Here is a 17150-nt window from a genome sequence, read left to right as displayed (position 1 = left end):
ATTCCACTCTAACCAGTCTGTAAATAGTCACTGTGATAAACTCATCAATCATCATACCTAGGTCTATAAACATAATATTATATTTAAGGATTCCAATCCCGGGATCCCGAGCTATTTTCGATACCTTTGAATCCCGAGATTGATAAACATAATCCCGAAACTTTCGGGATTGATTTTCTATCAATTTTTATGGATAATAAAATAAAAACGAAAATATAACAGAAAAAATACTTTTAATAACATATAACTACATTAGAAAGTTTGATTTAAACCCATGTGTAAATTGCCGATTCATTTTATTTTTTCACATAAATTAATAAAAATGAGAAAGATTGGAAAAAACAATGCTTCGCACTATTAACAAAGTAATTTCACCATGATCTCATACGTTTTACGGCAGTTTCATATTTGGCTGTCTAATTAGATTTATGAAGCGGAAAGGCCATAAGTACACCATAGTTTGCTTTACTATTCTTTGATTTGCTTTATTATTTACTTTATTATCGCTAACCCATTCATTAAGTCTTTACTATCAGAAACAGCAATCTCATATTAAATTCACATTATTATTTGTATTACAATATTACTTACTCCATTAAACATATGTATTTCCAAGATTGAACGTTTACAATATTAACAATATGTCTTAAATAGTATAAATTATACTAGATTTATTTTTGACCGATTTTATCAATGTTATTTGTAAACATAAAATTTTTATATTAACAATGGAAAACTATGCAAATCCCGGGACCAGTCCCGGGATCCAGGGATTGTCAAATTGTAATCCCGAAATCCCGGGATCAGAATTTTGGCTCGGGATTGGATTCCCAAATTATATTGTCCTAATTATTGACTGATTCGATTTGAATGCCATAGGTACAAACCGTTTTTGGGCTAAACTGTTTATTATCGTTAGTTTTACATATCTGCTGGGCATTGGTTTGTAATCTCACTTTGCGGCTTTCATTTACAATTTCTTACATCCTATCCTGGAAGTATTTTGGGTATTTTACAAACGCGGGCTTCCTCTGGTTCCTTCAGATCTTTCATATTAGTATTTAATAGTTTTGGATGAGATTATATCGCTTTGTACCTACCTACCTTATACCTACCTTATACTTCTAAATTTTTTTTTTATAGTGATGTTTTAAATCTACATGCATGTATAATTATTATTATATATGAAAACAAATAATAATAAATAATGTTCTAGGCTACTACACCCGATTGAACATTTAATTGAATTTTAATTACTTGTATGTAATAATGTTAGTAAAAATTAATATTAGTTTGTTGGAAAGCATTTATGTTACTCTTCACAATAGGTATGTACTTAAATAGAATTACAGTGAATTATAATTTTGAAAAAATGGTTAAAATTCATTCGAAAACTATTTCGGTATTTACAGCATTATTTTTTTTACATAATGATAACACATGTGTTGTTGGTTTTAATTATGTTAAATAGTCGTGGAAATATGGATTAAGTAATAAGGCAATAATGTTAAGGCTATACCTCAGCTGAGGCATGGTCTAAAAAGATCGTGACTACGCGATGCGCGGATTATGCAAATGACGCGAGCCGAACGAAATATAATTTGTCATAAAAATTCAACATGCATCCTTTTATGTATGTTTATTATTATATTCGTAATAATAATAGTATATTCATTGACATGTTTTCTTTCTCAAGTACATGCGAAACGTTTTTTAGACATCTTTACACGATACACAAAACAAATTGACGTGCAAACAGTTCATTTTTGTCGCTAGCGATCGCCATACAATTTCTTTTTCAAGTACATGCGGAACGTTTTTTAGTCATCTTTACATGATTTAAGAATATATTCCTCCGACGCCATCACAAAACAAATTGACATGCAAACAGGTCGACTATCGCTCTCCGAATGGCAACGCGGCCGAAATTTCGTTCCACATACAGTTTAAAATTATTAAATTTGCCGTTTCACTTATGTACGCTCTTAAATAACGGTAGACGGGGTTGAGGTCCGCGAGGTAAAGTTCATACAATTCTGACATTCATTGCACAATAATCCGATACATACAATGGTTGAAGAGAGACGGCGCAGCGGTTTTTTTTTTACTTTTAAGAGATGGTTCTGTATATATTTATAATACAGTTCAACATATGCGATAGATGTCGTTGGCAAATTAAATTATTTTTGTAGAATATTAAATATATAAGTTATTATTTAAATACGTGCAATACAAAATGCAATTACAAATTATTTTTCTTAAAAAGGTTGGCTTTAAATAATCGCCTACTATGGAGTCTTCGCCACTGATATGATCTATGTTCGAGAATAGATAGCAAAATGAAAAGTTTCATTTTTGTCGCTCGCGATCGCCATACAATTTCTTTTTCAAGTACATGCGGAACGTTTTTTAGTCATCTTTACATGATTTAAGAATATATTCCTCCGACGCCATCACAAAACAAATTGGTCAGGCAAACAGGTCGACTATCGCTGGTAAGCTGGCAACGCGGCCGAAATTTCGTTCCACATACAGTTGAAAATTATTTTCCATTTCACTTATGTATGCTCTTAATACATTGATGATCAAAATGGCTACAAAACAAGTCAGGCAATTTTTAATACATGCCCATTAATATATAATTATAATAATATAGCTAGAGAATATCATATAACTTCTAATTAAAATAATTTCAAAAAAGATAATATTATTTACCGTTATATGCTATGTTAAAATTCAAGTAATATTTTCCGAAAAATAAGAATATTCATGTTTTTAAAATAATGATTACTATTCGCATAATTATATTTTATGTTTGTTATTTTCAATGTTTTTATTTTAATACTTTTGAAAGTACGCATCTATACAGGTAAAGTTTAATATTATTTATTGTAAAATGTTTTCAAAGGCAAGATTTTCAGCGTTTGAAATTACTCGTTGAAAAGTTTTTGAGTCTGGAAAACTGTAAAGTGCAGCATGGAAAAAATATAAATAAAGCTGAGAAATAGCACTTTGTGGAATTGCATTACGGTTTTATTATTATTTTTTATTGGGAAGATATGATAATTATTAAAAATAAGAACTCTATTTAATAAAATAAAACACAATAATGTAAAAGTGTGTTTTTTTTGTTGTCGAACCAAGCTGTGTTACTGGGGTCGCTTTTTGACATTTATAATCACGCGTGAATAATGCTTCCAAATTACCCATTTTACAGTTTTGTTAATAAGAAAAATTGCTCTATATATCAATCCAGATATACCCTGCAGACTTCATAACATTCACAAAAATGCACCATTTGGTAGGGTTTACACACTGGTAGTGAACAAAACATGACAAAACAGAACAGTCAGGGGAAAAATGAAATATTAATTTTTGGGGAATCTATTCAGGTAAAGTTAGGTTAGGTTAGGTTAAGTCATTATTTCGTTTTACCTAGTCACCCAATCATTTTGAGCATATTATATTGATTAAGATGTGATATTCTAAGCTTGTCGGCAAAGTCTCGTTTATTTGAGGCTTTCTAGCGATTAGGAATGCAGAAATTAGGTATATAATTTGATTTATTATGGCGTATTGAAAATCTGTGCTATTACAAATCTATCAACATAATAGAGATAGGACAATTTCAATATTAAATTTATATTTTTCCTGAAAGGTCATAGTTATTTATCGTTGTTCTGTTCTACATACGCAACGTATTTTTTATTGTTTTTATTTGATTGTGTAAAACTAAATTCTATTTTAGTTATCTGCCGGTGGCCTAAAAAATATTTCTAACAAAAAAATTTATAATGGGGTCAAACCCGCATCTCACGTCTCGTCATGTCCTTCAATGTATGTTTAATTCCTGAGTATTAATAGACATAATGAGCTCAATAAGTGGTGAAAACCCATTTCTCGTAAAAGAAAATCTAAGAAACTATTTTGGAATATGGCCAATGTCTACAATCCGGTCTCCGACCTATTGAAAAAAAAATACTGACCTGAATCTGGTACTTGTCTCTGCTTTACATCTGAAACGGAAACTTATCCAATGAATGCCTGATATCGTTTGCACATTAACTATTCACGGGTTATTCTACGGATGTCAAAAAATGTCGATACGGTACCGATCTTTTGCAGATCTTTTTCCTTGAAAAGCTCTAGCTAACACGAATCATTTGATACCGATAGTTGGAAGTATCGATTCATTTTCTTTCGATATAACATCCCTAGTTATTTCATATGTTATGCGTATGCAAAATAAATATAAAATACTGTAAGGGTAAATATAGAGTTTATATAGCAAATATGTATGTTTTAAACTTCTTAAGAATATATGTATACGTATTTCTATAAAGTAATTGTTTACGATAGAGAAAATTTTCTTTCCAAATACCTAGGTACATTAAAACGGAACTGAAAAAATGTTTACTTAAAATAATGATTATAATATTAGCTGTAAGTAATTTTGATTTACCGATTTGTTTATGATAAACTTTAAACTGATATCGCCCGCATCTGTCAAAAATAACAGTTAATTTTAGAAATAATTATTATCAAATTCTGACAAGACAAACCTTGAATTTGTTATAAAAACTTTGATATTGTTTTATTATTTATTACATAAATTGGCTATTTCAATCACAAAACATGTTTGAATTGTACCAGATCCAAGGTTGGAACTATAACTGCTTACAAAAGGATAGATCACGTAAATTGCTATATTATATAATATGTAGGTTCGATTCGTGCGGGTTGTCTTACTTTTTTCAAAAAAACATGTTCTATTGGTTATAATATATTTTGTCAGAAGCGTTTTAAAAATTATGTAAATTATTATCTATAATTTTGTTCAATATTATTATAGATAGTTAGATACACCGCACCATCGTTATGTATAATATTTTTATGAACAATGGAAATAAATTACGTATGTTATAATACACCGCGTTCCCACGTGTCAATTTTTGTCGTTCAACTATCTGTTGAATGATAGCTTAAACTGTATTAATAAAATGGGAAACGTATTTTGATTGATCAACTTGTTATATTTAATGAAGTAGAGCTTCTTTTTATTCGATTTAACTGTGACTCATCGTTCAAATTGACAATGTATTGGTGCGGAGAAGTGATTTATTTTAATCTTGTTGCGTTCAGTCGGCTGCCATACATGGCCCCCACATCCTGAAGCAAGCCCTTAGGCTAGGATATTTGGTGCCTCCCCCTACCTATCGCTAAGGATGAGGCAGTATGACACTCTACCGTAGCGTTTTCCAAATGGTGTTCGAGGTCAAATTAATTCAGTGTATTTTTAGCATTTTTTTGTTGTATTTTTCAATAATATAACCACTTGAATTATGAATAAAGTTTCGTCACCCAACCATTGTAGGATGTTAATAGAGTTAATATGCTTTTAGTTAATTTAGAGTAAATTTGTGACATCTCACTTATCTGGTTGACCCGACAGGCCAAGCCCCCCGACTAGAACCTTGTCAACCCCCTGCCCTTGTGGGGGCCATGCTGCCATTTGTCACTAGAGTACCTCTATATTAGTTTCTGAATTAAATATGTTGTCATAAGGTTACGCCCAAGTTCAATTCAGGATTTTTCCACGGCACCTAAAAACTACAGATGGCTCATTTTTGTTTTTTCAGTGAAAATATTGGAATATTGCGCGGTGATTCTGGACGGTCACTTTGGCAATTCGATTAATAATATGAGGGATACATATATAAAAATAAAATACACACTTTGAATGAAAATATCTCAAGTAACAAAAACAACTAGATACAGTTTGCCGTTAATAATATTAGAATTAAAAGATATATTTCAACAAAAACTGATACATACTATGGTTTTTTTGCAGCTTACTTGGACCCTTTTCTAAACGGAAGCCAGGACCTGTTTGCATTTCGTTCAGTCCTGAAGTTGACTCCATCGCATCCGAGCAATCCGAATTACAGGTAACTAAACAATCATATTACTTATTAAATTACGTACCTACGTATTGGTAATGCCGGTATTAGAATCTCGAATGATATGATGATGCCAGATGGAAGTCAGGAGAATTTTCGTTAGCTATCTACTTACTATTTTTGAATTTTATTCATATTTACCGGCGTCAAGACAGCAAACATTTAGTAAACTTGGCATCCAGGTAGCATCGGCAAGTTGATAGCATCAAATTGCCGAGATTTTTTGAAAAAAATATGACAAGGTTATAATATGTACAGGATAGTGGTTATATATTTCTCACATATTGTGTTTTCAAATTATGTATGTCCAATAAAGAATGTTATACATTCTTAAATACTGTGAATTGCTTGTTGAATAAAAAAAATGTTTATATAATAATTATTAACAAGTGCAACTACGTTATAATAAAAATCTGGAGAGATACTGACATCGGTTAGTAAATAAGAACAATTATCAACACTTTCATTTTAAATACAAAAGCCGATTCCCAAAACACTAACGCAAAAATTTAGAAAGCGTTTATGTGATAATTATAGAACTAATAGTTAATTTTGTCACAATTAGATAGGACACACATAGCTTAGAGGTCAGATGCGCGAATCCCAAGGGGCTTGGGTTCGAATATGTCGGGGTGTCGTATTTTTTTCAAAAATATTTTTTCTGGCGATAATAATAATATATTTCTCATAAGTGTTTTCAAATTATGTTTGTTTTACATGTTTAAATAAATGTAAGCGAATGTTTCGCCTGTATACATTGTGTACCACTTCACTAAATGGTGAAAATGGCGGTAAAATATTAATTCATAAAATTAACAAGGGATTGTGTGGAATATTAAGATTAATTTAAATCTCCATCAGAACAATCATCGGCTTATATCCCTTCTGAGGTATTAATATGAATGTTTTAATATTTAAAATGTGTTTTCGTCTACATACATTCCATATATACGAGTGTTTCCTAACGTAGGGTGTACGCCCCACCGGGGGGCAATTTGAATGTTTTGTGCAATGTGCAAATCTTTAATATTTGTTACATTTTTTTTTTGTTGAAAAACGCATTTTAGAAATATTTTTTTTGATATTGCAACCCTGACTTTCCGAGAAAATCACAGCAATCACTGTTATATTTGGACTTTTGCTTATTATTTTTACTGAAAAAGGGCAGGAATATGAAAGAGAAATTTGAAAAAAAGGTCAACAATACATTCATTATTCTCTTGTTAAGTAACTAGAAAGTTTTGATAGGGCGGGCATGGAGATTTTTAAAACGTAGAATTGGGGGGGCATGGCACAAAAAAGGTTGGGAAACACTGCATTGTGTGTGTTATTACACTGCAAGATATCGCGAACCCGACAAAACTAGTGAGCTGATTTTTTTTAATGAAAAGGTGTTTTCGTTATTACTAAGTTTAGGTAGCTATTTCTACATATTCAAAATGATTCTCCTCGATTTTACGCCCTTCGAGTAACTGCCGCCCCCAAGCGATGCTCAATCTGCCAACCTCCACGGGACGTCACTGCCATACATTGCTACTAGTGCAATGTTCACTATAATGTAAAAAAAAAAATTGAATTTCGAAACAAATTGAATTTTAATGTTTCGGTGGTGATATGATTCAAATTCTCCTTACTAGGCAATTTAGATCCTACCTAAATAAATATTTTAATTAAAATAAATCTTTAATATTAGCGCAGAATTGAAAAAGTAAATTAATTATTATTGATGTATACATATTTAAAAAAAATATGTACGTGAATCTATCAAACACTTAAATATACTTTGCCGACAATTGGTTAGCGGTAGCATGTCGTCTTATAATGTTATGGGTCCCGGGTGGAATCTTGGGTCTGAAAAAAAATACACGTTGTTTTTTTCCATGTTTCTTTGAATCCAAATTATGAACATAATTATTTAAGCAAGTGGCTTATAATTTCTCGTAAAAACAAAAATCTATAAATACAACATTTACGATCTTCTTAGAATTGAACATGTTAAAAAATTATAATTATTAGTGGTAGACAAAATAATATGTGCGTCAATGTTATTTAAATTGGGAAAAATCGACTATTATTATTGTAAACTTTCAAGCATTCAAAATCTAAGCAAATACGTCAATTACGACACTGATATTTTAAATTATAAATAGGCAAAGAGAGGAGGCAGAGATTTTCACCAATAATATTTACAAGATAAAAAGAACTTTTTATAATTTAATAACGTTTTTAAATTTTCTGTTCAATTATTATGCTTAAACTTGTACTTGATATTAAATAAATAAAAAACAAACAAATATGGAATACTGAAATGTCATTTTGATTTCCATAGTAACGCACGTATATATTAATAATTTTGTTGCTAGGACCACCCACTTAGCAACCAATAATAGTGGATTAGATTACGGATTTCTTCCGAAATAACTTTTCATACAAAACAGAATTAACTGAAAAGGAAATCAATTCTGCTTAAAGATGGCTAAAAGTAATAAAAAAATGCATTTGCATCGTGTTCTGATATATTATAAAAGTTTCAAATGTCTAGCTAGTCGGGAAGTTAGTTAAAAATCGATTGCAAGATTTGTACTGGATAAACAACCACCGGGCAAATAAAAATACGAGCTAATAAAAACGTTGTAAAAATAAGGGATGAGAAAGTGAATAACATTATAATATTTTTGTTAAAAAAATCTTTTACGAAACCTCTTCGTGAGGTGAGGTAAAAAAACTATATATCAAAACTAAACAGCACTATATAGTCAGAAATTTAAAGATATTTCATAACAATGGTTGAGAAATCTAATTGTATCCATAAATTCGACCATTAAAAAAGTGTTTTCCCATTATTTTTATTTATAGCGCAAAACGCACCTAAATGTGCATTATTAAAAGCACGATAATATTAGCGGTACAATAAACCTAACGGGTGATAAAATGCGTGGGAAGGGTCTATCTACTTAATAATGTTTCTCGAGCACGATTTTCGTCAAGTTTTCTAGAGAAAATCGTGCACTGACGCGAAAAACCAAAACGACTCGAGCGTCTGGAAAATTTCGATCGGCTTATTGCATTCTATTTATTTGTGCTCACGCCCGAGACGAATTCCGAAAACTAGATCACATTTCATGCAGTTAATCGAGCTTACTTTTCTGAATGCCTCGCCGAATGACATTATTTATTGTGAATTCAAATTCTCTCAAATGCGCTTGACGTTTGGACACGTTGACAAATATCTTAATTCTGTTTTTTATCAAAAGAGATTTCATGATAACAATCTTCAGTGAAGGATAAATAATTCTCCAAATTCAGACGCTACATTTGGATGGACAAATATGTTTATTTATCAGTATTTATTTGTTTATTTATTTAAGAAAACAAAACATTGTGGACATAACAAATCTAAATTCAAGACTCACACAACATGAGATTTACATTATAACAAATATTACCCTCACAAGAGAGAAGAAGAGAATATATAAAATAATAAAAAATACATAAAAATAAAAACATACAAGTACAATTTTATACAGAAAAATAAAATTTCGAAATATGTCTTTGGGGAGCGCATTGACTTGTCTTGCACCCCTCGCTAATGTTGCCTGATAAGCTTGACACCAGGAAACGGTTCCGATCCAGAATAAATCATGGCTTCAACCACGTAGGTAATTGATAGGCGCATGCAAATTCAAATTCATTAGGACACCAGGATCGGAAACCATTCCCGGTTTCCACCATCCCTCGTGATAACAGGCAAATGTGTATTGCCATGTACCGATAGTCTAGTGATCTTTTTTAACTCTGTTAAGCCAACCGAATCATGGTTAGTAGTTGAATCGTATACGGTGACAGTATACAGTTTACAATTCGTGATTAAAATTAGGTACACAAAGATGACATCGCACATTATGATTATTACGCAATATTAGTTTTTTTAATGTCACCGTTGACCTCATTTCGAAAACGGATTACTTGAACTTATTTATTTAAAACATGATTTCCTAACCTTGTTTTAGAACATCAAAGTATCATTCTATCTCTCAGCCACATTTTTATAATAATACATTTTTGAAAAATTTACAAATAAACGTTTTTTGTTGGGTTTATTAAAGCACTGTTTATATACAGTTAAATATTCAACCTTTTATAGTCTTTTGAATACTGTTTTTTTCATTTTTTCAATCGGTAATGTATGGTTTTAGTATTTTTTGTACGGAGACTGGTCAGTCTTCATAAATCGTTTCAGGCCATATCAGCATCCCGTAGATCCGCCGTATATATTTTATAGATAGTATTTAGCGGCCTTCCAGGATGCATATCCAACGAGCGACATGCGAGCCAGATCCAACATCACCTCTTCACTCTCAGCGTGAGGAGAGGCTGCGTGGTTATCTTCTCATTACTCCTGAAGTCATACCACCACCAGACACTTAGTATCCATCGTAAATACCTGTTCTCGAAGCTTAGTTTACGGTTGCTATGAGTCTTCGTAAGAAGACACAACTATTAAACAGTATAACATATACGTATCATATTATTATTATATACAAAGATTATTTAACAGTGTGTTATTCAAGTATTGAGACACCTATTCAAAATTAATTTTTATATCAGATTATTGTCATTATTTTTACACTGGAAAACCTCTAGAAAACATCTTACCAAACTGAGGCTTATGAGTTGGAAACTCATAAACAAAAATATATTATTTCTGAGCTTATAAATTAAATATTCTTTAATTTCGTATATTGTAGATAGGTATTGTGTATGAGTAATATTATGATAATAATAACATTATATAAAGCGCCTAGTTTCAAAAGCCCCTAAAATGGTTTTTGAAAATTTTTGAGTTGGATATGTATTTAGATGGATATTTTTGTTACCTATATGATGATGGCCAAGGATTGAACTTAGATATCAAAACCTGCTAAAATGGTTAGGTGAGCTTTTCAAATACCCCTAAAATGGAAAGCCAAAATACTCCGTAGAATGTACCGAATTAAAAAATAAATACACAAAGTTTACAGATTTAATAGATATGATTTTCTCTCATTTTTCTCAAAACTACCTAAAATAGTTTTTTTCATTTTTCTCAGAACTATCTAAAATCGTTTTAGGGGCTTTTGAAATTAGGCGCTTCAATGACAATGACAAGTAAAATTTTACTTTTCAATGATTCTTCTTCTCGGTTCAAATGTTACTTTGGCTATGAATCATTAATCTCCCTCCGACATGCAGTCTTTGTCACTGATGGATTGAAATTATTCAATAAAATTCTAGTTATACTATTCTGGTGTACGTTTATATAAATTTAATTAAAAATCCAATGTTAAATTTGATAATCTTTCAACAGTCCTTGGGTCTAGACTTGGTTTTATATTGAGAAAATTGATCTGAATTGTTAAAATAATCGACTGATGCGCTTCCACACCAAACATAGGTACTTAAATATTCAATTAATATGATAATGAAAAAAAAATCTAATTGTAATCGTCCATTAGGTTTTTTTAATAGTCTATTCGCTGTAGCTTTTCTTCTATGAATCGTGAGTTTACTGCACTTAAAGCTGCTTAGAACACTAAGGGATTAGTCACTTCATTATTTTTATTTTATGTCTTACAAATTAAATATAAATGCTGAATCAATATTGTAGAAGAGTTTAATATTACAAATAATAATTATCATTGATTATCAAAGACCATTATTTTCCATTCAAGCCCTATTTTATATGAAATATATATACCCATCACTGGTGAGGGTGGAGGTAGGCTATTATAATTCGACATATATAGTGCACACTAAACTTTGTCAGTCATACTTATTTGTTTTAATTGAACTAAGAATGCAATTTATAGACGGTGCTGGTTAGTTTTTAAAATTCAATTAAACCCTGCCTAAACAAAAGCATAATTGTTAAGGTGTGCTATGGATAATCCGATAGAAATATTACTTAATATTACTATACTTATTTATTTGTTTTCGTTGAATTAAGAATAAATATTACAGATGGTGTTGGTTAGTTTTTTTTAATTCATTAATCTCTGCATTACCTATATCAAACCATAATCGATAATAAATATACTTCTAACTATAAAATATCTAAAAATTTATATGATTTAATGGCATAATCTTAGATATTTTATAGATAAATGATTTTTTTTGACTATTATCTACTATGGCTTGGATTACGCAGGGCTTAATTGAAATTTAAAAACTAACACACACTATATAATATATACTGTAGCCTTAGTACAATAAAAACAAATACGTTTGACTGACAAAGATTAATGTACACTATTTATGTGGGATCAGCCTTTCTCCACCCTTCGCCACTAATATGTATGCCTATGAAACATGAACTCTTAATGTTAATGAAACCCAAAAAAATCCAAGTAGCGTAACGTGACATGGAAAGGTGCATGTCGGGCCTAACGCGGAAAGATCACTAAACAATCCGATGCATAAGGAAGTAGAGACGAATACGCGATGTGAAGAGGTCGTGAGTATATGAAATAGGAATCGGCTGGACATGACACTCAACGAGTGGACAACTACTGGACAATTCCCATCATACAGTGGCATATCACCACTCGCACTACTAATACCACCACTGTGGCCGAGCGCCACGTGTAAACAGGCTGAGTTAGTTAAAAGTATTAATATTCGGCCTATTAACACGTGTCGGTATTAGTATGAGTAGTCATTACTAGGGAGCGGATTTATATGCAACAAAAAACATGATTATATGCATGCATATATATCAATAAAATATGCACTAAAACCGAAGAAATATGCAGTTAAAAATTGACATTTTTGTGGGAAAAAATTGTAAATACCCACTTTACCCAATATTACTGACATAAAATCGAATATCTAGTTAATAATTTTTCAATATTATACGATAGCAGAACAAAAAAAACAAAAACAATGAATATAAATTTAATCAATTACAATTTTCAAAATATTTTTTTCACAAGTACAAATAATTGAATAATAAATGCAATATTTATAACATATTTTTTTCAATATGCTCTGGCATTAAATTTTTCCGCATAGGTATCTGTCAGTATTTTGTTTATATGCGGAAAACGACCTCTCAACGTCCACAGAGGTGATTAGGAAAACTTTAAGTAATAGTGCCCGAGTTGACTTCACCTTTTCTGATAAATCCACAGCTTGGAGATGGCATTAAAAATGCAAGTGCATCTAAATTATCTACCTTACTAACTTAGTTATATTTCGATAAAATAATTTAAAGCTCTAAAATATGCATTTATTTATGAAATATGCATTAATGTCTCGCTCTAGCGTCTCAAATATGCACAATAAAATTTTATTTTTGGATTCTGTGTCTTTTAAAACAGATTTCTGTGCAACTCTCATAGCTGTGCATACACCCTAATAAAACATGCACTAGCATATAAATCCGGGCCCTAGTCATTACTATAGTAAATTTTTATAGCATGTAAAATAAATATAAAACACTATAGTGCTTTAAAGTAATGCAGATCCTATTTTTTGTCCATAAAATTATATTAATCTAACCGTGGAGGGAAACAGAAAATGATATCACAAAATGATTAACTAAGCTGTGGGGACAATGATGATTAGTACTAACTCCGTATAAACAAGCCTTTGGTAAACTCACAAAACTCATCAAAAAAGAAACAATCGAGTCAACGAACTCAAACTAAGTAAGAATAATAATTACTAAGTTTTTTGATCAATCAAAAAAACATTAATCATCAACATGAAATCACAACGAGTAACTTTGTGAAGAATTCGATATTACAGCAAAATCATAAAAAGTTTTTAAATAATTAGCAGTGATCCAGACAGATTAATATTAAACGATATAATAGGTAAATAATAGATACTTACGTGAAAAAAAAGCTCTTAAAAGTGGACTATATATACTACTGGCGAAGGGTGACTTTTGGAAAGAGGTAGACTGTGGAGATCTGAGAAAAAGAACGCACTTGTCACATATACTTACCGGAAATAAGAAGATAATTTAATACTACACGCTACTATCACGCCGTGGGTCCCAGGTTTGAATCCTGGGTTTGATAAGTACACATATTGTTTTTAAATTTGTGTGTGAGTCAGGGTATGGACCTAATAGGTTGAGCAAGTGGCTGGTATCTATTTCTCGTAAAAAAACAAAATCTGTTAATACAAACCTCTACTCTGTGGAGGCCCATATGATCCTATTAGGATCGGACATGGTCGGAATGAAATGAATGATGAATACGTATACACTAATGACATCGACTCACTAAATTGATTAGATTTCAATAGCCCTCTGACGATATAAAATTGGTCAATGGGTTTAAATTATAATACACATGAAAAATCATAAGAAAAAATAAGTATTTTTATTTTTGAATACAATTTCAATATGTAAGTATATGTGATTGAATACCGTAGATTTTTTTTTTATTATCTTATCATTAATTATTTTGGGCAAAGCTTCAATCATAGACAATAATATTACGCGTAGAAGTTTTAGGTTTTGCCTTTCGAGACTACCGTATTGCTTACATTACGGTAGATTCAGGTTCGCGAGTTCATACAAAAAAATCTGACATTCACCGCGTAATAATCCGACACATACAATAGTTGAAGACAGATGGCGCAGTGGCTTTTTTAACCTTTGACAAAGGGTTCTGTATATATTTATTTATAATACATTTCAACATAATCCATAAGAGTGGTACAGAGTCATCAGTGGAGAATTACAGGCCGGTAGCTGTTCTCTCTGCACCAGCAAAAGTTCTTGAGATGGTCATGCACAACATGATTTATCCAAAAATTGAGTCATTCATAATAAATGAACAGCATGGATTTAGAGCAGGCCGATCAACGGAAACTAACCTGATGGTATTTACCGATTATGTGTCATCAGCACTGGATAGAGGCCACCAGGTTGACTGTTCTTACAATGACTTCTCGAAAGCATTTGACATCCTGATGGAAAAACTCCAACTTATTGGATTGTCGGATCGATTTTTGAAACTATTCGGGAGTAATTTTAGGAACCGTCAACAATACGTATCGTACGGCCTTTATCAGTCACAGACCTTTTACACATTTTCTGGTGTCCCCCAGGGCTCAAACTTAGGGCCGTTGCTGTTCACGATTTTTATGAATGACATAGCATTGGTAATAAAAAAATGCTATGTTTTTGTTGTTCGCTGATGACTTGAAACTCTTTTTGGAAGTTGTCACCTTGGACGATTGTCGTCAGCTCCAACTTGATATAGATAATGTATTAAATTGGGGCAGGCGTAACAAACTAGAATTCAATATTGATAAATGCAATCTTTTGTCGTTTACCAGAGCCTCAAAAGTGTTGTTTTTCCAATACTCGATGCATGGCAGAGTTCTGTCACGAATATCATCTGTAAGGGATCTTGGCATTACGTTTGAGAGTAAACTGACATTTATTAGCCATATAGTTACCATTTGTAACAAAGCGCTTAAAATGTTGGGCTTCGTCATGCGTACTTCCCGGGTCTTTTCAGATGTTACGGTATTAAAACTTTTATTTAATTCTTTAGTTCGAAGCAGACTTGAGAGTGGGTCTATTGTTTGGGCACCGCACCAGTTGAAGTATGGCCTTATGGTGGAGAGGGTACAGAAGAAATTCTTGAGACTCCTTTACTTGAGGTTGTATGGATACTATCCGTGGCTTTATCCAACTGGCTTTCTCTTAGGCATGCTTACATACTGCAGTCTGCAATTTAGAAGAAATCTTTATTTAGCTACGTATTTTTTTCGACTTATACAAGGTATAAATGAGAACTCTGCCATTCTGGGCAGTGTTGACCTGTGTGTCCCTGATAACTATCTTAGAAATAGAGACCACCAGTTGTTTATTCTCCCAAGGTGCAGAACCAACCTGCCACTGGTAATGCCAATTGGCAGAGTGATAACTATGTTCAACGAAATTGCTTCGGGTGTTGATATATTCCACCTACGTGAGAATGAGTTTAAGTGGATGTTGTTTTATAAAATCTTAAAATAGGGTCTGCTTAACTCATCCGGTGTACTTCCTTGTACCTATCTAATTCATCTACTGATATATCTCTTTTTTTATGTAATACTGTTATATTTATATATCTTTGTTTCTAAATGTCATGTTGTGAACGTCTTAAACTTATAATTTGTAATGTCCAAAATATGTTAAAAAAATAAATGAATTGAATTGAATTGAATTAAACATATATGATAGATGTCGTTGGCAAATTAAAATATTTTTGTAGAATATTAAATATAAGTTATTATTTAAATACGTTAAAATGCAATTACAAATTATTTTTCTTAAGAATGTAGGATTTAAATAATCGCCTAGTATGGAGTCTTCCACCCTAGATACCCATGGTGGCCGCGCGGCTTAAGCGTTGGACTATCATGCCGTGGGTCCCAGGTTCCAATCCTGGGTCTGGCAAGTACACATATGGTTTTTCAATTTGTGTGTGAGTCAGGGTATGGACCTAATAGGTTGAGCAAGTGGCTGACATCTATTTCTCGTAAAAAAACAAAATCTGTTAATACAAACCTCTACTCTGTGGAGGCCCATATGATCCTATTAGGATCGGACATGGTCGGAATGGAGTCTTCACCACTGATATCTACTATATTCGAGAATTGATAGTTAAACGAAAAGTTTCATTTTTGTTGTTCGTGATCGCCATACACTATGTTTTCTAGAATTATTCTAATGAATATGTTTCTGAGATATTCTCAATGGCAAATGTTAAATTTTTAAATAGTCTGGACTCTAGAAAACAAATTAATTAAATTATAACAATATTGAAGACTGAATACATAATAATTATAATAAAGTTGTTTTATATAAAGTTCTGAAGTTATCAAAAACTTATACCAAGCCAATCTTATCACACGTCAAATAATTTTGTATTAACTCTTTTTTATTCAATGAATAATTCACAAGGTTTGAAATTGTAACATTCTTTATTGGAAATAATTTTATATAATATCTAAACACATCAATAACATACATATTAGAAAAAAATCTTTAACAGAATATGAAACCAAGCAGGACTCGAACTTGTATCCATCGGATTCCGGTTAGTCTGTTTTACCCAGTGAGCCTGCGTTCTAATTTCTTCTTCTTTTTTGTACCATATCTGTTATCAGATGTCAGCGATAAGTGTAGACATTTTATCC

The 17150-nt window shown here is 31.6% G+C and overlaps 1 protein-coding gene across 1 annotated transcript in view; it reads left to right on the top strand.

Moving 5' to 3' along the window:
* Gyc32E (Guanylyl cyclase at 32E) overlaps positions 1 to 17150 on the top strand; it is a 243396-nt gene that overhangs the window by 97471 nt on the left and 128775 nt on the right. Inside the window, exon 7 of the mRNA XM_085949885.1 lies at positions 5852 to 5948. Within this exon, the coding sequence (XP_085806011.1) occupies positions 5852 to 5948 (97 nt within the window). The remainder of the gene's footprint in view (positions 1 to 5851; positions 5949 to 17150) is intronic.

Source organism: Rhyacophila brunnea, unplaced genomic scaffold (genome assembly GCF_057557595.1).
Source record: "Rhyacophila brunnea isolate RB1 unplaced genomic scaffold, BYU_Rbru_1.0 scaffold_22, whole genome shotgun sequence".
Lineage (NCBI taxonomy): Eukaryota > Metazoa > Arthropoda > Insecta > Trichoptera > Rhyacophilidae > Rhyacophila > Rhyacophila brunnea.
Note: the sequence above shows the minus strand (reverse complement) of the source record. Positions and strands in the feature narration are given on the sequence as shown.